The 23710-nt window shown below is 38.2% G+C and overlaps 1 protein-coding gene across 1 annotated transcript in view; it reads right to left on the minus strand.

The window, feature by feature from the left end:
- Positions 1-23710, minus strand: part of TTC28 (tetratricopeptide repeat domain 28) — a 416616-nt gene that overhangs the window by 277685 nt on the left and 115221 nt on the right. The window contains 3 exon segments of the mRNA XM_045791231.2: positions 5369-5499; positions 6449-6721; positions 15907-16054. Of these exon segments, the coding sequence (XP_045647187.2) occupies positions 5369-5499; positions 6449-6721; positions 15907-16054 (552 nt within the window).

The following is a 23710-nucleotide window of genomic DNA, read 5'->3' on the forward strand; positions in this document are numbered from 1 at the left end:
GTCATCAGCGCATTTGCATATCAGATTCCCTGAATAGAGAACAACATCGCTAATACAACATAATTTATGCACTCTTCTGACAATTAATATTGGCTCATAGGAAGGTCTCTGTGGGCACCTGAAATTAATTTTCAAACCATTAAAGCAGATAGAAGGTTAGTTAGAATGAAAAATTCCTGTGGAGAAGGTATCGCCCCTCCTATTAAGCATCTGAGAGTAACTATATAGAAGAAAAACCTATTGCTTTCTAAGGTAAGTGGATAAAGTGGTTCCAGGCTGCTATCTAACTATTTGGGAAAATATTAAAATGTACTATAGCTGAAGATATAAAATACAGAAAGATGCAGCTTGTTATTCTTACAGTCACAGCATTCATGGTGGTTAGTTTTTGTTTCAAAAGGCAGTTTCCTATTATTTTATTTCAATATCAAAATAATGCAAAAGGGAAACCAAGGTACAATTTGAGGTCACAGATACAATGTAAGAATAGGATAATCATAAAAAGTTCATTCTCTGAACTTTTCATACTTAAGAGGAAGAGTGATTCTTTTGGGGAGAGTTCTCAAAGTTCTAACGAGTGCAATAATTAAGAGGGAAAAAAAGAGATATAACATAAGGAAACAAATGCACAAAACTATCATTACTTGCAAAAAATTCCCATTACAAGAAAATTCATAAGAATCAACAAAAAAGGGATGCCTGGGTGGCTCAGTCATTAAGCGTCTGCCTTCAGCTCAGGGCATGATCCCAGGGTCCTGGGATCGAGCCCCGCATCGGGCTCCCTGCGCCGCTGGGAGCCTGCTTCTTCCTCTCCCATTCCCCCTGCTTGTGTTCCCTCTCTCACTGGCTGTCTCTCTCTCTCTGTCAAATAAATAAATAAAATCTCTAAAAAAAAAAAAAGAATCAACAAAAAAATTATGAGCTATGAGAGAATTTTCACATGGTCCAAACACACCAAACATGTAAAACAAACACCCTTCCTATATGCCATCAACAGTGTCCCTAAAAGTGTAGATGACTAAGGACCATAAGAAATGAAGTACAAGAACAGATCAGGCTCCTGAATAGAAGACTGACTATTGAAAAGACATCAATTTATCCATAATTAATATGTAAATTCCAACAAAAATACCAATGGAAGAATCTCCAAAATTTGACATGATTTTAAAGTTTATTTGGGGGTAGTGAGGGGAGACAAGGATATCCTAGACATTTTTTTAAAAGAATAATGTTATGAAACTAGTAGCAGATGTAAAAGGCATAATGAAGCAACAATAATTAAAATCATGCATTAGAACACAAACTGTCCAACAGCTCACTGGGCTGATATCACAAGGCCCAGGATCAAATCAATATAAAAGAACCAACATCAAAAATAAATACATAAAAAAATAAAATAACCAACATTACAACAGAAAAAAATAGGATGAGTATTAAAGCTCTTTATAAAAGGTATTTTTTAAAAATAGTCAGCCCTGGGGTGCCTGGGTGGCTCCGTTGGTTAAGTATCCAACTCTTGATTTCAGCTCAGGTCATGATCTCAGGGTCATGAGATTGAGCCCTGCATGGGGCTCTGCACTCAGTGTGGAGTGCTTGAGATTCTCTCTCTCCCTTTTCCTCTGCCCCTCCCCCCCACCTCTCTCTCTCTAACAAATAAATACATCTTAAAAAAACAATAGAGTAGGGGCGCCTGGGTGGCACAGTCATTAGCGTCTGCCTTCAGCTCAGGGCATGATCCTGGCGCTCTGGGATCGAGCCCCACATCAGGCTCCTCCGCTATGAGCCTGCTTCTTCCTCTCTCACTCCCCCTGTTTGTGTTCCCTCTCTTGCTGGCTGTCTCTATCTCTGTTAAATAAATAAATAAAATCTTTTAAAAAAAAAAAAAAGAAATGCAAAGTAAACAATAAGATATCACTTTTTTTTTTACTTATCAATTTTACTTTTTATTTTATTTTATTTATTACTTAGTAATGCCTAGTGTTGGCCAGTGCAGGCAAATGGAACATCTGATACATTGCTGGTAGGACTAAAAACAGACACAGCCTTTCTGAGAGCTATTTAGCAGTAAGTAACAGAAGCCTTAATATGTTTTTTCCAAGCAAGCCCACTTTTTATAATTTAGCCAAAGGAAATGATGGGAGATATGTTCAAATATTTATTTACAAAGATGTTTTTCCAGATATTATAATACCAAAACATTTTGAAACAAACTAAACGTATTACAGTAGGGGTATAGATGAAATAATTTGGGATCAAACCATAAGACTTTCAGTAGAACATTTAATGAAATACAGAAATGTGTAAAAATTAAGTGAAAAAATATTAATGAAAAAAGAAGTTATAAAAGTATCACAATAGTATTTCAATTTTTGTCTGGATAGGTCTAAACAATCATTACGTACATACATGACCAAAAGATACCTAAAATATTAAAAGAATAGTAGGCTTATGGTTGGTTATTTTAATGAATTTTTTATATAATTGGATAAAATAAATACTACCTTTAAATAAAAACTAAGTCTGTGACCATAATGAATTAATTGGGAGGAAATAGTCCCTGATCTTTGCTAACAGTGAACTAACTCATCCCTCATGAATGATATAAGGAATCACATGACTGATACGCTAACCAGATTTTAGAAGCCTGCATGCCAATTTCTACATCTCACTCAGGAGCCAACTTGAGTTCCACCTGTTTCACAAAGCTCCCACAATTCTATACCAGTCTCTCTCTCTCTTCTGGAATTTGAGCATCTTGGTAGTGATTAAAGAGAATGTTCATTATTCATTGCTCAAGCACTGTTTTGATATTTTTGTTATATTAAAGTTCTGTCTCAAAGAGAACATAAGCCCCTCAAGGAGAGTGACCCACACCCACTGCCTAGGCCCCGAACCCTCAGCGCTATACATGTCAGGTGCTTTACAGGCAGACGTCACACTTAACTGAATTACATCACAGAAGACTGGCCAACTAAAACTTTGAAACTGAATGAAATACATATCATTGCAATAGTTCTCGTTAGGCATTTTATATGTTCCTTTAAGTTCTGGACCAGTATTAACTCTAGTCTTAACAACTACTGGCTGGTTTCAGGGATGTGGGAATAAAGATTTCCAGCAAAATGCAGATAGACAAGCAGCGGCACTAAAATAGAACCTTAAAAATTAAGAGAAAAAGTAAGAAAATAACATTAAATTCTCAAGAAAATGAATAGTACCCTAGGATTCCAGAGGCAACTACAACAGAAGAAACACAGTGAGTGAAAGGAGAAATTCTACACAGGTCAGTCTAGAAATCAGATAAATATGTCAACACAGGGCAGGAGCAGGGGCTAGAACATCCCGAAAGAAGTCTTCTGTGGTAGCCAACCTATGGCTAACCGGCTACCAGAATGGGCAACAGTGAAAGTGGAACAGCCATAAGAGGATTGTAAAAATTATTCAAGTTTTGATAATGAGAAACTTTGAAGAGAAAATTAAGGAAAAAAAAAAAGAAAATTAATAGGATTTTCAACTTGGGAAAGGAGGGGCCACAGGCCATTAATTGTGGTAGCTGATCATTCTCTATCTAGTCCCAGAGGGGTAAAAATCAGTCTTACTTATATAAGGAGGGTTTCCCAATAGGCAGGCTTGTGAACTACCATAGTAGTGGTTAAGTAGACGCCAACAGAGGGAGAGACAGGGTGTCTGTGGCAGGAGGAAATTCCAAGAAGGGAAGATTTGGGGAGGGAACTGGTTCCAATATTATCTCAAGGTCCCTTCCATCCTTATAACCAACGATTTCTTAGCAACTTACTGTACAGCAAAGGTTTATAAAATCCAGAAAACACAGGCTAAAGAAAATTACACTATCAAGAATAGGGAAGGCAGAAAATTTTCACTTCTCTTTTTTAATACCTATGATGATCCTATGTCCTAATTACAAGTCTTTCTACCACATGAAGTAATTGGGCTAATAAATATGCATCCCAAAGGTCAGGAAAATAGATATAAATGCAGCTCTTGACATATTTATAGCCATCTGAGCCCTCACTAAATAGCCCTATCTAGACAACTACGCTGTTTTAGTTCTTAAACCTGGCTCTCACTAAATGCCATCAGTATATCTGTGTCCAAGTCCAACTCTTATCCTTCTCTTAACATCAAGAAGTCAGATCATCTGGCTTATAAGAATTGTTTGTAAATTAAGAGTAAATAGGCAAAGAGAAAAGTATTTAGGTAACTCTTTTGAAAATAAGGTCCCCTAAAGTCGATCTCCCTTGAATGATATATTTTGGCAGCTCTCAAAGGCTTTTTTCTGACACCCATGGATAAGAAAGACTTTATGTCTTTCCCCGTCCCAAGGGGCGATTCCAGCACACCATTAAAACAAAGGTTTTTTTCTTCCCCAATTCCTTCCTAGTGACTGACCATGTTCTACTAGAGACTAGAGACTCATAGATGGTAGGTCGTTTAAATAATAAAATTAATCTCTATAATGTCCACGGTGAAATTCTAAGATGTAACAAAATATATCTCCCAATACATAAGATTGATTCATAAATCTGCTATTGCTTCTATTACCCTTCTCTTTCTTGTTAATAATATTATATTAGAAGCTACCATTGAGTTCCAAGTACCATTCTAGGCACATATGTATTATTTATAATTCTATCACAATTGTGTATGGAATAAATACAATCACTATTTTCTAAGTAAGGAAACAGAGGCAAAGAAGAGCTAAGTAATAATTTCCCTAAGATCCCAGAGCCAGAAAGTACTATAGCAGGGATTCCAATCTGGATCTTTTTCACCCCAAACTCCACCCTCTCTCCACTTTGCAAGCACTTTCTCATCAGGCTCCATCTACTGGATATCAATTCTCTGAGAACATTACATTCCATTTTCTCTAATAAAGATAGGATGATATTCTTTATCATTATAATTCAGGTCTCTCAATCAGACTTAATATGCTTCTACAACCTGAGTTAAAAATCCACCAAAGAATATAACATGAAGAGTTTGCAATAATAATACCCCATCTCAAATAAAGCAAATGTGTGCTTCTTTAATTTAATGGATATATCATGAAGATATAATTTTTTGTTAATTTTACATGGGTCTCCTCCTTTCATATTTGAATAGAATAAGAGCCATGCATCTGAGCAATGCAAATTGTTAGATCCTGAGGTCAGGGACCAAGCTTATTCAATTCTATAGCCCCACGGTCTATACATGGTAGATGTTCAACACCTGATCGTTGATTAGAGATAGAGGCAATGATTATAACTTCTAAAAGCAACATTTTAGGGTACCTAAAACATTTTGAACAGCAAAAAAGACTCCATGTTTCAAAAAAAAATTTTTGTTCTACAGGTAAACTTCCTACCTCTCGATCCTTGAGTTTCATGGCGAGCACCAACTGATGCCTGTGGTTAGTGAGAGCCTCCCGATAATTTCCTTTGGAGAAGAATGCAGAGCCCAGATTCCCATGAGCTCGGCATTCTCCTGTCTGGTCACCTGAGTTGGATTTTAAAAAAAGATAAAATTTCTCTAAGTTATAGTGTTATTTATAATTTATAATGCCCATCTTATTTTAAGAACCACAGCTTTATTAGCTAAGATTTCATTTGCCTTCTTTTAGAAAAGTATTTTCTTCTTCTACAAGACTCTGTGTAGTAAGTTATGGTCCAAGCTCTGGACAATAACTGTTGTTTTAACATACACTACATTGAGGGACATAGGGATCCCGGAAATGAGGGGTTAAAGACCTTGACACTAACCAGCTGCTATGAGTCACCTCAATGCTCTGCTAACGACCTCTGGTTCTGAACAACCGTCAGCTTGTTGATTCAGTCACTTAACTAAACCCACTACAACATGCTGCTTCCTTACAAGTGCACTGATGATAGATTTACTGTATCTCTTCTCTTACTGCAATGCTGCAAATCACTGAATAATCACTGTAACAACCATTATAATCATAAGCCACACTTCTTTTACAAATGAGGCAATGGTAGCACCGAGAAGTGAGGCAACTTGCAGAACGTCATATGGCTAGTAAGTGGCAGAGCCAGGATTCTAAACTCGGCCATCTGGCTCCACAGGCCACACTCTTAACCACTGCACTGTACTGTTACCTCTGACAAAGTGCTCATGCATTCTAAGCTATGCAAAAATTAAAATTAAGATGAAAGATTCACCCATCAATACTACCATTTGGGATATTAAATCTGTGAGCCCAAATCTCTGAAGAGGGCAATGAATATGTTAAACCACATATCTTGGCCTTTTGGGAGTCTTGGTATCTTGTTATAAGAAAAGCCCCGAAGACCTAAGTACTCTAAAACACAGAACGTTCTAGAGACACACTCACTTTTCATTGCATATGTTATTCCCATCCATGTCAGGCTAATCAGCCTTCCTTATTTCCTTTCTGTATTGAAATAAAACACAGAAGCAACCCTACCTAAGGTCTTGGCTACATCCAAGTCCTGCTGCATGTATCCGGTACTCTTCTCTGTGTTTCCAAGAGACCAGTAAGCACTGCTCAGGGCAGAGAAAACAGAACCTCTCAGTTTGAGGCTGCAGGTGCCAATCTTGAGAGCAGCTTCTAAGACAACCACAGAGGCCCCATGATGGCCAGCTGTCAGGAGTTCCTGCCCAACCACAGACACGACCACAAAGGGGCTCTTGTCCAGTTTCATTTTCTGAAGCTGCTGATAAGTGGGCTCGAGGGAGTCTGGGGGAAAAAAAAAGAAGGAAACAAGACAATGTAGGATGATATACAAAACAATCTTTTTTAATATGCTCTAGAAACAAATGTGTATCATACCTCTTTATGGGCCATATCAAGTACAAACTCTTCAACCTTCAATCTAGCACCACCCCCAGTGTCCACTTATCCACAGGACTCCATAACCCCAGCCTCAGTCCGGGAGGTAGTCCCCTTCTCCCCACTGCACATGCATAAGCCACACTCACCTTCTCTTCTGGTCTTTCTTTGAATATGACACGCCACTTTCCCTGAACAGTTCTCCCTCCGCCATCCTGCTGTCTTCTCAAAATCTTATAAACACATCCCTCAAGTTCAGACTCCACTGTACGGTATCCTCAGGCCCTCCAGCCCATCTGACTCTTTGTATCTAAACTTCGGTGCATTTTTATAGTAGGTATTGCCGTTTGACACTTAACTATTTTAGAATTGTTCCATGTGTGTTAATTTTTAAGGCATTTCCCCAGCTAAATGCGAAGACTGCTGTAGAGTGTTGAATGCTTTACAATAATTCCATAGCAATTGGCACGATGTGGGCACTAAATTGAAAACTTAGTGGCCGTTGCCACACAGGTGATAGTTCCTAACACATCTGGCGTTCAATAGATGTTTGTGCAATCTGAATCTGAATGACTGATTAATAAAACTCCATCTACCTTTTCCCCAGAAGATGCAATAAAAGAAGCTCTCCCAACAAAATCCCCATCGTCCTCACTGCAACCCAGCGTCCACTGCTGCTTCTAAGACCAATATGACCAAATAAAAAAGTATTATCAGTTTTTGTTGGGGTGACAAATGAAACCATAAAAGAAAAAAATCATCTGAATTTACTAAGGCAAGACAGGAGACAAAATTAATGTTGATCTCATTTTATTTTCATGTGTGTCTGGAAAGAACACAGATTGGGGGTTAGAAAGCCACAGAGATTCTTTCCACCTGAAGCTAGGTTTGAATGTGGATGACCCCTAAGTGCTTTCTCCCCCTTCTCCCATTTTTTTAAAGACAATTGCAGAGCCAATGACAATGATGGGGTGTTTACAACACATTTGTTAGCTTACCTGAAAAACTATTTCACATTAGTTGTTCCACTGTGCATATGTATAAAAAAAAAAAACTATTAAAAGGCTGGTCTCTTTAAATCTTGAATATCTCAGCCAACGGTACTGCATTAAAATGTAATTTTTACAATTTATGACTTTGAATTTCAACTCTACACTGAGGAGCTCTCGTCTGAATCAACATTACCACAGAAACCTCAAAACCTACTGATGCCTAAAGCATTTTTCCCCTTCAATCAGATCACTAAACAGAGAACAAAGAACATTTTTACACCTGTCAAGATGCAAGGGTGCGTAGTACCAATAAACACTAGCTAACCAATAGGGTTAAATACAGGCACAAGAACCCAGGAATTACTAGAATAGAAAAGAACAGTACCATACTGAAATCAATGTGAGCAGAATTTGGTGGTACCCGCTGATGGGTTTGGCAGCCAATGATGATCCTATTAGCATCCCACCAGCCAATTAGCAGAAGCAAAAATAACAGAATTTTAGAGCTGAAAAGACCTTGAAAATACCCATTTTAGCAATGATGCATCTAAGTATTGAAGTGATTCACCCAAGGTCAGACAGCTTGGGACAGAGCCAAGACAAGAACCCACTGCAGGGCGCTCAGGCCAGGCTCTCTGCTGCCATACCAGGCAAAATTCTTAGTTGTTGACAAAAGAAACCAATCTTGGCTGGTTGTAAGTAGAAAAGAAATGCACTGAGGAGCTACTGCCAAGGGCGAAAAAGCAGGCCTCCAGACCCACAGTCAAAATCATGCCACAAAAGCTCCGTAGTGAAAGCAACAACCGTCGCAGCGAAACACAGGACATCACAGCTTCCAATGCTGCCTCCAGCACCACCGAAGGCCACCTTTAGAATAGAGATATCCCGACTGCCAACCAACACCAGCAGAACAAATTCTGTGCTAGCTTTTCTTCTTTGAGCCTTTAGCTCCTGACTCAAAGGTGGATCCTAGCTGCAAAGGAGGATGGGAACACTAGGACCTGATGATTTCAGTTTTGACAGTGGAAGGCAGGAGGCAGAAGTAGAACATGGGGGGGGCGCCTGGGTGGCACAGCGGTTAGCCGTCTGCCTTCGGCTCAGGGCGTGATCCCGGCGTTATGGGATCGGGCCCCACATCGGGCTCCTCCGCTATGAGCCTGCTTCTTCCTCTCCCACTCCCCCTGTTTGTGTTCCCTCTCTCGCTGGCTGTCTCTCTCTCTCTGTCAAATAAATAAATAAAAATCTTTAAAAAAAAAAAAAAGAAGTAGAACATAGGGAATTCCCAAAACACAGGAAGAGCGTTTAGACACAGAGAGCCCAAAATGACTAACAGCCAACAAAGATACCATGCTTCAGCTGGTGATTTTTTTTAACCATAGAAACCACAGCCAAGTTCAAAAAAGGAGGCTTCTCATTGAACCTCTAAAATTACATAATGTTAGAAAGAAGAGAGAACATCGCCACAATCAGAGGACTGAGGGAAGTACCTGGAAGATGACCCCTAAAAAAAAAAGAGAGAGAGAGAAAGAAAGAAATCTTCAATCGTACAAATTTTCACTAAATAACAATGAAGTTGAAGGAACAAGGTAAAAGAACAAATTTCCATTTGCAGTATAAAGAGACTATAAATACATTAACAGATAAATTAAATGCAAGCTCATATACATGTTATAAGAGTTTGGAAAAGGGAGTGACTGTTAAGGGTAATCAGAAAGCTTCATGGAAACATAACTTGATTTCTTGAAGAAAGGGTAGGTAGGACTTAGACAAGTCTTTGTTTTTTTTCTGAGAGTAGAGGGTATTTTAGGCAGAAGTTTTGTCCTAAACAAAGGTGCCAGAAGAAGAGAGGTACATGGGATGATAGACAATGAAGAACAGGCCAGCTTGAAGGGACCAGAGAATATTATAAGAAAGGAAGCAGATGTGGAATAATGGACAAAATACTTAGCTAAGGATAAAAAGACTTGGATTTCAAAGCCGCACACCTTCATTCTCCTCACTTGGTCAGATGTATAGATTGTGATTCTGGTGATGGTTACATAAATCTATAAATGTTATAGATATGCATGTGTCTGCATATACTTGCGTACATGCATGCATCAGCACACGCATACGTACACATGTACATACATGTGTGTACCTCTATGTGACATATATGTGCACCGATATGTACACAAAAGTCCATTTCACTTTTGTAAATTTGAATTTTAAATGTCAAAATTCTCTGCTTTGGGCTGTAATTATGTCTCTTTGGCCCACGCTCATTAGTCGGAGGCGCCGGTTAGCAGGTATCCGTGCTTTTGATAAATAAAAGCGGTAGGATATAGGCGAGATTAGGTATCTCTGAGATTCTTTCCAAATCTACTATTCTACTACTCTAATCCCTGTTCTAGAGTAAACTTGGACTACTAGCAAAGGGACTAATTTTGTGATTTTATCAGGCTAGGCAAAACAGATTATCAGCCTGTAGCTGTTAAGATGCTTTTCCTTCTAGAAACTATGCATGATATATGAAGTAGCCAATGTTAAACCAACTCCGTGAGAATGTGGAGGGCCTCTGCAACATTCACTGAATACCACTTACATGCTTTCAAAGTGTGTAGGCTTTAAGAATTTAAGATGAACAAAGTCACATTTCCTGACATTTGAAGAGCTTGTAGGAATGTAGCAGACTATTAATAAACAATCTCGGGGCGTCTGGGTGGCACAGCGGTTAAGCGTCTGCCTTCAGCTCAGGGCGTGATCCCAGCGTTATGGGATCGAGCCCCACATCCGGCTCCTCCGCTATGAGCCTGCCTCTTCCTCTCCGACTCCCCCTGCTTGTGTTCCCTCTCTCGCTGGCTATCTCTATCTCTGTCGAATAAATAAATAAAATCTTTAAAAAAATAATAAAATAAACAATCTCACTCAGCTAAGAGATATACTATATTTTATCAGTTCTGAGATACACATTTATTCGCATATTAACATCCCTGGATTTGGGATTTAATATCTCTGAACACGATGGTGCCTCACAGTGATCTGTCACTTCTATGTCTGAATGGGTCCAACAGAACTCTTTCAGTTTATATAAAATAAAAAGTTAAAGGACAAGAAAGAACTGTGTCATCATTTAGACATCAGCACTTTAGCATTATATAATAATGATATAACTCTCAATTCAGCATTCTTAGCATTGGCAGGATATGCTACAGGCCCCCAAAGGAGCAAAGTGCTAACTCCACACACAGAGGTCTGGGAATGCCTTCCAGAGGAAGTGACATTTAAATAGAAATTGAAGATATAAAAAACCAGCATTTTCCAGGAACTGCAGGTTGTTTTAGTTGGAGATGAGAATGAAAGTGAGGAAAGATCTCTTATACTAGGAGGCTGGCCTCTATCCTGTAAACAGTGGGGGAAATAGAATTATGAATAAGAGAATGACCAATCAGACTTACATTTTAGAAAGCTCGTACTGGGAGGAAAGCAAAGCATGGACCGGTTTAGGAGAGATAAAAGCCAGCAGAACCAGTTAAAAGCAAAGCCCTGAATTTTCAATGACGAAACAAAAGGAGAACAAAGGATAAATTTCAGACACAGAATTAAAAAATGTATAGAATTTGAGGAATAAATGCACTTAACAGACACAATGCCTTATTCCAAAGGAATAATACTCTACTGTCTCCTGTGGATCACGTTTGAGGTAATTAACATTTTCACAGATTTCAGTTTGTCTATGGCACTATGAAGACCTGGACTCTTCCAGTACCCTTATAACATTTCCATACATACATGATTTAAAAAGTTTCAATTTTCCTAAAAACCTGGTGATACCACTACCAATTATGCTTGGATACAGCACTAAAATATAGTACTGCACTGCAAATCCAGGAGCCTGACAGAAACAGTTCTGAAATGAATCTCCAACACAGTGATCCAAAGAGAGAACAGCAATTAACGAAAGGTAACAAAGTAAGCAAAGCATTATGAGGGTAAAGTACTCCCCCCCAAAAAAATTTAGAGTTGAGGTTCATAACATTCTCTTAATTTTAATGTTCACCTTTTCTTAGGGTGATTCCTTAAAGAGACAACTAAATTAAAAACCACTTAGCTTGTCACAAAAGGACAACTATTGTATGATTCCACTTATATGAGGTACCTAGGGTGGTTAAATTCACAGAGATAGAAAATAGCATGGTAGCTGCCATAAGCCAGGGGAGGGGGAATGGGGAGTTATTATTTAATGGGGACAGAGTATCAATTTGGGAAGATGAGAAAGTTCTGGAGATGGATGGTGGTGATGGTTGCACAACACTGTAGATGGACATAATGCCACTGAATTGTATAATTAAGAATGGTTAAAATGGTCAATTTTATGTTACCCATATTTTACCACAATTAGAAAACTTTTGGTTTATACAAAAAGTAAAACTTAACCCTCCTCAAAAAAAAAAAAAAAGAAAGAAAGAAAAGAAAACAACTGACATGTTTAGCACTTTGTCTAAGCCACTTCACATTTCCCCAGTTTTGTCTGTATATCGTCCCAAAAGGATTCAAAGGCCTTCCATAGAAATAAAGGTAGAAAATACAGAAGTCAGAACGAGTAGAAAGCAAGGATAAGACAAAAAAAACACAAACACCTCAGCATGTAGGCAGGCAGTCTGTAAGCCCCCCCCCCCCTTTGCCTAAAGGTGGCCAGGACATTTCAGGCTCTACACTTTACATAGAGGACAAAGCAAAAGGATAAAGATCACTTCTAAAATTCCCAGACCATTTAAATAAAAATACAGCAACCCTCGGGAGAAATGCAGCTTTTCCTGGCACTGGGGTCTGAGCCAAAGTTCTCCAGTGCGCACTCAGCAAGAGGACCGCGGGCGCGGTGCCACGTTCATCCACACCCTCGCCACCGTGCCTGTCGTAAATACAAGAGCGGGACTGACTCGGCTGCTGCGCGCTCCTCGATGACAAGTGCATCACACCGAAGGCAAGGCGGCCTGCAAGGGCCAGCTTATACCTTCTAGCGGAGGATTCTCCAAACAAGACTAGGAGGTATATATTGTCATTTTCCTCAGGTAGGGACTGAGGTGTAGAGAAAGGAAGCAACCTTGCTCAGTCGATGCAACAGCAAATGGCAGCACTGCGATTCGATTCTAATCTTCTTGTAAGAGAACATTTCAGAAATAGGCCTCCTGTGAAGTGACTGCCACCTAAAAGAAAATCTAAGGGAAAGAATTCTCCGAGGGTGGGTGGCAATTAGGCAAATAAAAGGTGAGTCCCAACTTGACCCTGAGAGAAAAGCTTATACATTCCACAGCCATTTTCCACCAGCACTCCACAAAATTAGCTTCCCTGGATCCTCTGGAGCTGGTAGAAACACCACGACAGGTGATAGCCCATAAATGTAATAGTCTTTAGATTACCGAATTAACGGGAGGAGAGAAAATATACACAAGAGAACACTCAGCAAGAAGCAGCCCTGGCGTCTTTCGAGGAACAAATAAAGGTAAACTCAATCTCACTTTGTAATTATATTATTGAATTTGGTTGGCAGTAGCACTATGCTCTACCATGCAAATTTGCATAAACATTTATAAGATACAATGAGCTGAAATTGCTGAAAGGCTACCTGAAAAGGAGAAACGGAAAACAGGACAAGGATAACGTGAGAGGTCAGGAAAAAGCGTATCATTTTATATTTAAACTTATTTTTATATTTTCATTAACGATTTAAGGAAATACAGTATCTATAAGGGTGTAAATATATCTACAGGAGAAGTAGTTTAACTGCTATCTTGGTTGGTGAACATGAGTGAAACCATAAAGTAATGATTACACAAAGTAAAAGAGACTTAATTCAGTTAGCAGTATAAGTAACAATATAAAAAAAAACGAGTAAAAAAAATCAGTAAGTTTCAATATGGATAAATATGACATATTTATTTGGGAACAAGGACATGTTGATGTGGATTGGTCCTACCTTTAAAAAAAAAACGAAATCTTGAAACTTCCCCAAAAGGCCGAACCACAGGGATGCTGTGCAGATCACTGGAGCTTTGTTTCCTTATAGAAGCACCTGGACTAGGGAGCTTCCTCTGTTGCATTTAAGAATTACAAAACAAAAACAACTGATACAACAACAGGTCAAACCTCCGTGTACAGTGACCCAAACCGCACCGCTACACAACAGCACGAACTTAGAGAGCTGCGTGAGGCTAAAATAAACAGTGGGTAAAAAATGGGCCGCAATGATGACAGATTTTGAGAATTACAACCATATGACAAAAAGAGAGGTCATTAAGATGTGAGATGATGCCCAGAACAACACCGTGCAAAGCAACAGCCTCTATAAAATGTTGATAAAAGAAACCCACCTGGAATAGACACAGTGGTAAAAGCAATGCTAAAAATAAATGAGATAAATCAAATTGCCTTAAGGCAAGAGGAGAAAATATGGAAGTGCTCCAGGCACCTGTAAGATGCAGCTTTCTCCAGGGTCAGCCTTAGGTCACTCAGCATAAGATGGGAGAGAACATGGCACAGAAAACCCTAAGGGGGACGGCAGCACTGAGCGATTTCTCACAGTGCAGGGAAGATTTCCTTACATTTATCCAAACAAATTGCTTCAAAGGCAAACCGGTAAGTATGATTCTGCTGATCTCAACACATTCACTCCAGCATTCTAAGGCAGCAGCAGAAACACCTCAGAATAAAGAAGTGATATCTTCATGAACTAAATTAAAAAATGTTCCATGTAAATTACTTGCAGAAGGGTATAAGGAGAGAATGAGAAAATGCCAGAAAATGGCAAGGAGAGACAGATTGATTTTTTTTGTTGTTGTCCACTTCCCCCCACAAGCCCTGGAGCTCCAAAGCGCATCTGCTCTAAGTCAGAGTTTATTAACAGCAGGTCCCCCAGTGGGAGAAGCCATTAGGTTCCTACAAGCAAAGAGTCAGCTTTGTACGGGGTTATAAAATCACATGAGGAGAGATTTCCTTATCGCTTTTTTTCTAAAACATGCAACCTTCCACTTCCAGGAAGACATTTTTTTATAGCTATGAATCACCCAGAGACTATATGAATCCCATTTAGTTCATCAAACTTTATTTAGCATTTATTTTGAGCCAAGTACTGTATTAGCCGATATATTAAAATATTTTCACAAAACAAAAAATATTTCACAAATATTTTCAAAAGTAGATAAAATGTCTAATGACACTGCCATCAAAATTTTTAGATTCATTCAAAAACATACCATTTCGGAGATAAAACAGAGTTCTGACTGACATAATCTAATTAATATGGAACATTATTAGCTGTCTACTATTTGACGTCAATCTGCCTTAGTGTCTCCATCACTGCAAAAATGGTAACTGGTGCATCCTTTCAGCCCAATCTGTCTAAGGGCTACTGCAAAAATCAATGTTCCTCAAAGTGAAGCCAATCGGTTTTGGGCTTTAGAACTCCTCCAACCTCCAGTACTATTTTCAATCCATTGTTCTTCCAGAATACCAATGGGTATAAAACAGAAGTAACAACAGGAGAAAACCATGTAAACCAGTGTCTGTCTTTTCTCTTTCCTTTTAATTCAACATAATCTTTTCATGTTCCTCTGAAAAATGTTAGACACAGCCTACAGTTAGATCCATATTTCCTTTTCTGAAATACTAGAATGTCTAGTATCTTCTCTTATTTGATTATTTCTAGATGGCATATTGGTCCCACTGAGTAAATCAATTTACTTCTAGAGGTGTTGTGATTTAGAGGTACAGAATCTTAGAGCTATTAAAAAAAAAAGTATTCTTTAGATAACCCTGAAATCCATTCTTTAGAAAACCCTGAAAGCAGAAGTTAATTCATTCACACACAGTCATATAGTTATTGAAAAATTAAAAAAATATAATCCAGGTCCATAAGCTTCTGGGCCAGTGGCCTTACCACCATCCCATTCCACCTCATTAACATCAGCTATGGACAGTGATTCTTGATCTTCCTTTGTGCAAAATATTCAATCTTGGCAAATTTGATAACCTATCAGTTTTCAGTGCCTGAGTCCAAAGTCTTCAAAGGCTAAGAAATGTCCTACTTTAAATTGCTGTCAGACCAAATACTTTCATATTTACCTCTCATGGGAGATTTCATGGCAGCTTCTACCATCCCCACCAGAAGCTGGAGACTCTTGGGGTCCTGAGCCAGTCCAGAGGCAAAGGCTGCCAGGGCATCGGCATGACGTCCGAGGTACTGGAGGGCAACACCCTGTCGGAAGTATGCCTGGAAATAAAGAAAAGATACTGCGTGTTTTACTTATACACTATGCTCCAAGAAGGCTGATGGTGATTCTTTATTACAACAACTGGTCAGCAGGTCTAAGATGGAGATTGTCTTGGTTCAAAAACCTAGTAAACAGTCTGAAATCAATTCTGATTTATTCCAACATCCTAAAACGTGAGCCTCCTTCTTTCAAGGAAATTATATTTAAAACTTTCACTCTTCTCACTTCTAGAACATTTATTAACTCTACAACATTCTTTGGCATTACAAATTGCTTTTTTTGGATGTTTTTTAAAATATTTTTTATCCTACCTTTAACCACACAAGCTCCTCAAAGACGGGTGTTTGTAGATTTTTCTATATCTCACCAAAGTATCTGGTACGGTGCGAGATACATGAGAGACACTCAAATTCCACTTACTTCAAATTTTCCCCTTTTATATAATTAAAGGGAAAAATCAATGTGTGATGGTTATTAAGATAATTTTAATAATGAGTAATATAACATGGCTATATTTAATGTGGTGTTTCAGACATAATATTTAAAAGTTGATATCTAAAATATGCATGCTTCGCTCGGAAACAAAATAAGATTATTGTCCTTTGTGTTCTTTAATTGGATTAGTTTAAAAACTAGTATTACAACTCTGATTTTAGAAAACATCTTTCCTTCCAGCTAATTGCAGAAAGGGCCAGAAAATTAATAAAATACTTAAATTTTAGAATAGTCTTAAGATACGCAGTTTGTTTTTAGGCACACAGAGTAAAAAGAAGTAAATGAACAAAATGTTACTAGCATATAACTACTGAAGGACATCGTGCCTGATTAAATGATACACAAAAATGACATTGATACACTCACTGCTTATATGACATCTACTTCTAAAATACCTGGCCTTCTGTTTCACTTAAATAATCTTATTATATGTTTATAACAAACATTTAACTTTTTCAGTCCAATATACTTTGAAATTGTCACAAATTATATTCATGGCATCTAAATGAAGTTTCAAACAACTCCTAAAACTGCCACTCAATAAACTTAATACAAAATTTTATATTTTTATATTATATACACTGAACAAGAGCACTTTTCATGTATACAAAACATATGTACTTACTTATCTTATTTCATTTTTATAACTCCCTGTGTAAGTAATTTAGGATAGGTAATATTATTAAGTGTTTCTATTAAGAAACAATCCATAAACAGAATGAATACTCAATTATGGGCTATTCAGACTTCTATTAGTTTAAACTACCAGCAGCTGTTAGAATTCAGACCCTAGTAAGACAATAACCTGTAAATGCACTTTCATTACTAATTCATAAGATCACTTCCTTTCAATGGACTCAGCCACGGTTTTAATCTTTAATGTGTTTATAGACATTTGTCACTACCCTTTTCATGTCACATTTTCGGTGATTTTTATAATCCAAGAGGCAATGTATACTACATTCCAACTAAAAAAACTATAGTTTAGCTTTAATATAGCATTTCTAGAAAATGTAAACTAAAACAAAAAGTATACTTATTTATATATACACATATATATGCCAAATATCTGTAAATTATTATTATTATTTATGGAGAGAGACAAAAAATGTCTGTAGTTTTTTATTTCAGGTCTATATTTTAAGAAACACAAAAATCTACTGTGGTAATCATTTCAATTACAATTACAATATATATAAGGCAAATCTTACCATACACCTTCAACTAACACAGTTATTTCAATAAAACTGGGGGGGAAAACACACAAAAATCTTATAAGAGTCTCAATGAATTTTGATAATTTCTTGTATATTTAAAACAAAACATCATTCATTACTTCACTGAAAGAACTGCTTTCCCAGTCTGACAATGAGATCACTGAAAAGTATGATTTATCTATTCTGTCCAGGTAGGCAAAGTTCAGTATTAAATGCAAGTTAAGGTCTCAAGTTTACACGGCAGTTACACAAGAAGAGTGTGCATGTTTTGTCGTTTTCTTAGGGCACTCAGAAATGAGATAAGAAAAGGTACAACTTGGCCATGCTTCCAAGGAAAAGAATCCTGGTTTCCTTTCTTCAGAAGATTTTGAAAAGAGGTACAAGAGAGAAGGCTCAAAGGTCTCCTTGGTCCTCCCTTAGGCCCCTCCAGAGCCCCCAACTCAACTTTATATGATCTCCTCACTTAAAAGCTTAAGAGTTGTATCCCATCTGATTACCCCCCCTTTCTTTATCCCAAAAGGGGGAATGAAGCATGAGAGACTATGGACTCTGAGAAACAAACTGAGGGCTTCGGAGGGGAGGGGGGTAGGGGAATGGGATAGACTGGTGATGGGTAGTAAGGAGGGCACGTATTGCATGGTGCATTGGGTGTCATACGCAACTAATGAATCATCGAACTTTACATCAGAAACCAGGGATGTACTGTATGGGGACTAACATAATATAATAAAAAAACATTAAAAAAAAAAAAAGAGTTGTATCCCAGTCAAGACATAAAGCATAATTAGATCAAACTCTGACAAACCCCTGTTCTAAACTCATAGATTGGGACTCCCCCAACTTTTTCCATACAATACTCATTGCACATACAAATAGCTGTTGAATAAAAATTAGTTATCTGTATTAGTTATCTACACTTTTGTGAGAGAAATGCCACTATGGAGTTCAACTGATTATGATAAAACATAGACCGCAGGTTACTGTGATAGAATAAAAAGAATTTAGCACAGTGTGCCTGACACAGAGTAAATACACAATAAAATTAGCTGTTTTGATTAATGAGAAGAGAATCATAATACATAATTACAGACCAACAGAATATAAGGGGAATCTAAGAAATATTTCAAATATTCTATTATTCAATATAATATGATTCAATTCCTATCATTGCTTCATTCACTCCTCCCCTTGCTCCCTAAAAGACTGTTTAAAACTGGGAACTCACAGCTTTAAGGCTCCCAGACAAAATTTGATCCACCCAACTAAAACGAATTAGTATTGTCAAGTCTTGAGAGATTCAGCAGCCACTCACAGGATCTTCTGCCAGCCTTTTCCAAGGCAAAGGTCAAGATGTGCTGAAATTCATAGCTGTTTACCGTGGCTTCGAGAGAACTGATGTGATCTGCTGTAGCCTATCTGCTTCTCCCCTACCGATTCCTGCTACTAGTTTTACTCCTACCATCATAGGTTTCACAGGAAGCTAATTCATCTAGGAAAGGGGCAAATTTTGATCATCAAGGATTGAGCAGAAGCAGTAGATGCCCAGCACAGCAAGGAACGGGGTGCCCTTGGAGCAATGTTGAACACTTGGTGCCCAGCCAACCTCAGCAACCCCCTCATGTACACCACATTCTAGCCACAGATTATGCAGCAGATGGAGAAGGAAGAGCAACATGGACTCACTACTCAGAGCACCTATACCCTGAGAATAATGGTTTTAACCTAAAGCTTTAGCCAAGAAGAGAAACTTAAAGGGTGTCAGTGAATACGCTGGACTAAAGGTGGAAAGCCGAGAGTTTCAAGTGTTGCAGAGTCATTCACCACAAAGAACCCTCAATGATTATTCCACACATGCTACTCAATAACCTCACAAATAATACAAATACAACTGGTTACAAGAATAAGTTTCCATGCTTCCTTCCTTCCATTAATATTCCCGAAAAATCTACAGCACCAGGCACTGTGATGTGTACCACAAATAAAAAGAAACAGGCAGGACTCTTAGCCTCAAGCTACTCGCAGTCCAGAGGAGAAGAATATAAAAAGCTCTAAATGTCTTGACTGCTACCTGCAGTAGCCACTTACTAATAGTAAGGGCTTGTAATATTTCAGCAGTAATAAAAATGTAACTAACAACCAAAGTATTCATGCCTATTGTTGAAATTGTTAGCATTTGCTTTTGATTATGTGGCCATTCCTCTCATCTCAGAGAGTCTGCAATGGACTGAACGTTTGTATCCCTCCAAATCAGTATGTTGAAACCTAATCCCCACCGTGATGATATCTGGAGGTGGAGTTCTAGGAAGGTGATTAGGTCTAGAGTGGAGCCCCCATGAATGAGATCAGTGCTCTTATAAAAGAGACCCAAAATCTCCCTCTCCCCTTCTGCCACATGAGGACACAGCAAGGAACAGACATGGCCTGTCTATTCACTAGGAAATGGGCCCTTACCAGACACTAAATCTGCAGTCACCTTGATCTTGGACTTCCCAATGAGAAATAAATGTTTGTTGTTTAAGCCAACCGGTCTATGGTATTTTGTTACAGCAGTCCAGATGGGCTAAAACAGGGTTAAAGTACAAACACTCAAAGACTAAATGGGGGAAACAGCAAGCTCTTCACCCTTCAAGCACTCCTGGAAGCAGTGACGGACCTGGAAGCCTTTACTTTGAACATCCCATTTCTGGTTTCCAGTTCTAAAACATCACTGAACTTGGTCATAACATAACATGGTACTCTCCCACAGCTCAAGTGAGTGATGAGGTAAATTACTATGCTCATGGGCACATATATATACTTAGGACATAAAATATAGAACAAATACATGTAATATGTAATGCTACATAAAATTACACGTGTTTGCTTATATGTACAATCTGTTACCTAGTTCAAGCACTCACAAATATTCTGCTTTCAATTAATCTTTACTTTCTCATGTTATACTTCAATATTGCTAATCTTTCACTGTTTGAACATTTTTACATTTTCTAAAGAATAAATATGTCTATAACATGGTGATATGCTTGCTAGCCAATCATACCACCTGCTACCACATCATCGCCACCTTTTTCAACAATGTTTATAAATTGCCTAACTACTTTGCTGAATTTTCCCTTATTATTTTATTTAAAAATGAGTAGAAATGGGGAAAATAGAAATGCCAATTCTCGTTTCTAAAAAGCAACAGTATTAATCTATAATTTAACACAACTGGGTCAAAACGAAAATGATTACCGGGTGCCAAAGGCAGAAAAACTTTAATATCACTGGATGTACACAGAACAACTAACTATGCTCAGTTGTGATGGAAAAGAATAAAATTAGAGAACATGAAAAAATGATTCTTAAAAGGGAAAGGCATGATTTGAGATTTTATTTTTTAGTTATCTAGGAATTAACACTTTCCACTCACTGAACATGTCAATCTCTGGTTTAATATTTTCCTTCTTAATATTTTATATATTTGACTTTCAGGAATGCTTTGTATGGGAAAATAAAAGACTATTAGTACTTAAAATAGATATAAGACATATGAGAAAAATGTAAATATATACAAATTACCTACTATCACATTTATTATACATTATAAATTACACATTATATCACATAAAAATGTATACATAAAAATGAAGGCATAGAATCCACGTCCTCAATAAGTTGTTTAAAAAAATAATAAAAAAAGATTTTATCTGTACCTGAAAGAGAGAGAGCACAAGGAGTGAGAGGAGCAGAGTGGGAGGGAAAGGGACAAGCAGACTGTGTTGAGCCCAGAGCCCAACACAGGGCTAAATCCCAGGACCCTGAGATCATGACCCAAGCTGAAACCAAGAGTTGGACGCTTAACTGAATGAGCCACCCAGGTGCCCCCTCAATAAGTTGTCACCCTCTTATATCAAATAGGCACCTGTATGGATACATACATGCTACTTACTTTTTTTCTTTCCTTACATGCAAATTATTTTTGTTATATATTTTGTTACATATGTTTCACTTAGAAAAAGGGATAAATTAATAGAACTTTCTACAATGATAGAACTGTTCTCGGTATTCTCTAATGATGGCAGCCTCTAGCCAGTCACACTTGGCCACCGAGCACTTGAAATGTGGCTAAAGTGACTAAGAAACTAAATTTGAAATTTTATTTCATTTTAATTACTTCAAATTTAAATAGCCAGGAGTGGCTGGTAGCTACTAGAATGGACAATGCAGTTCTAAAATTTGGTCTGACTCTAACAACAAACCTCCAAACACAAATCTAAACTGGAAATTGAAAGGGGATATATTAAATGAGAGAAATAACTACTACCAAGCTCTGAACTAAAGCTACGTGCCTTACTCCCAACGCAGCTGTGGTGAAAAGAGAAAGGACTCAGAAGGCTGACGTTGGAATCCTGTCCTGATTTACTTTCTAGCTGTGTGCCTTTGGCCAAGATACTTAACTTCACCAAACTTCATGCTCCATTTCCACTTTTTTTTTTTTTTAAGATTTTTATTTATTTATTTGACAGAGAGAGACAGCCAGCGAGAGAGGGAACACAAGCAGGGGGAGTGGGAGAGGAAGAAGCAGGCTCCCAGCGGAGGAGCCTGATGTCGGGCTCGATCCCAGAACGCCGGGATCATGCCCTGAGCCAAAGGCAGACGCTTAACGACTGAGCCATCCAGGCACCCCTCCATTTCCACTTATAGAGAGAATAATGATGACCTCAAAGGGTTGTAACAATGATTGCTGACTGATTTCACGTATGAAATACAAAACACAGAGTAGCCACTTTTTAAAAAGCTGAACAGAACTGATTGTTTCACTGTTACTCTTATTTGGTATTTGCTATTTAATCAAGTGGCTCATCTGCTTCACAGCCTGCAGATCAGAAATCACCTTTGGTGAAGTGGGCCAGGGACTGACAAAAACTAGACACAAAACAAAAATTAATGATCATATGATTACCTTGAGTCACTAGGGAAAGAGTTAATTTACATTTGGCACCTTCTGTTTAAGAAGCCTGTAAAGTAGGAGTGCCTGGGTGGCTCGCTTGAGCGGCTGACTCTTGATTTCCGCTCAGGTCGTGATCTCAGGGCTGTGAGATCGAGCCCTGCAATGGGGTGTGGAGTCTGCTTAGGATTCCCTCTCTGCCCCCTCCCCCTGCTCCCCTCTTCCTCTCTTTAAAAAAAAATTAAAAATATTTACACTTTGGCAATTGATTGGGTAGGCTTCAATTATCTAGTAAATTCATTATCTGGGAAAAACATCATATGTAGTTTAAATAAGGTTCACTGGCCCAGGTGAAAAAGAAGATGGAGGTGGCAGAAAATAGATGACCAAAAATACAGTAAAAAAAAAAAAAAAATCAAAAATCTGTGTGTAGAAACATGAAACAGTCTTTCCTCCCAGAGGCTCTATACTGACACACCGATTATGAAAATTACAAGGTTTACAAGGTTGTAAGGCCCAAGCCTGACACCTATTTTTTTAATTAATTATTTATTTTATAGGTTTTATTTATTTATTTGGCAGAGAGAGAGAGAGAGAGAGAGAGAGCACTCCTTCCATTAGGAGCCCGATGTGGGGCTTGATCACAGGACCTTGGGATCATGACCTGAGCCAAAGGCAGACGTTTAACCGACTGAGCCACCCAGGCATCCCAATGACACCTATTTTAGAATTAACAAGAGCCCCATCTTACCATAGCAGTCCTGCCACTATAAACATCACTAAGTTCTACTGCATATATGTAGGTGTTTTATTTTCCAAAAACTTTTCTGGCTATCATTCCTTCAGCTGCTAACTCTGTGCCCCACACAGTGCTAGGTGCTTTCCATAGCTTATCACTAACCCTCACAATGTCTTGCGAGACGGTCCTATAATGCCTATTACACAAAAGAGGTGGTTATGAAACTTGCCCCAAATCATACAGCTACAAAGTGAGACAAACCCGCTGCCAAACT

Source organism: Ursus americanus, chromosome 30 (genome assembly GCF_024610735.1).
Source record: "Ursus americanus isolate L20-20 chromosome 30, mUrsAme1.1.p, whole genome shotgun sequence".
Classification (NCBI taxonomy): domain Eukaryota; kingdom Metazoa; phylum Chordata; class Mammalia; order Carnivora; family Ursidae; genus Ursus; species Ursus americanus.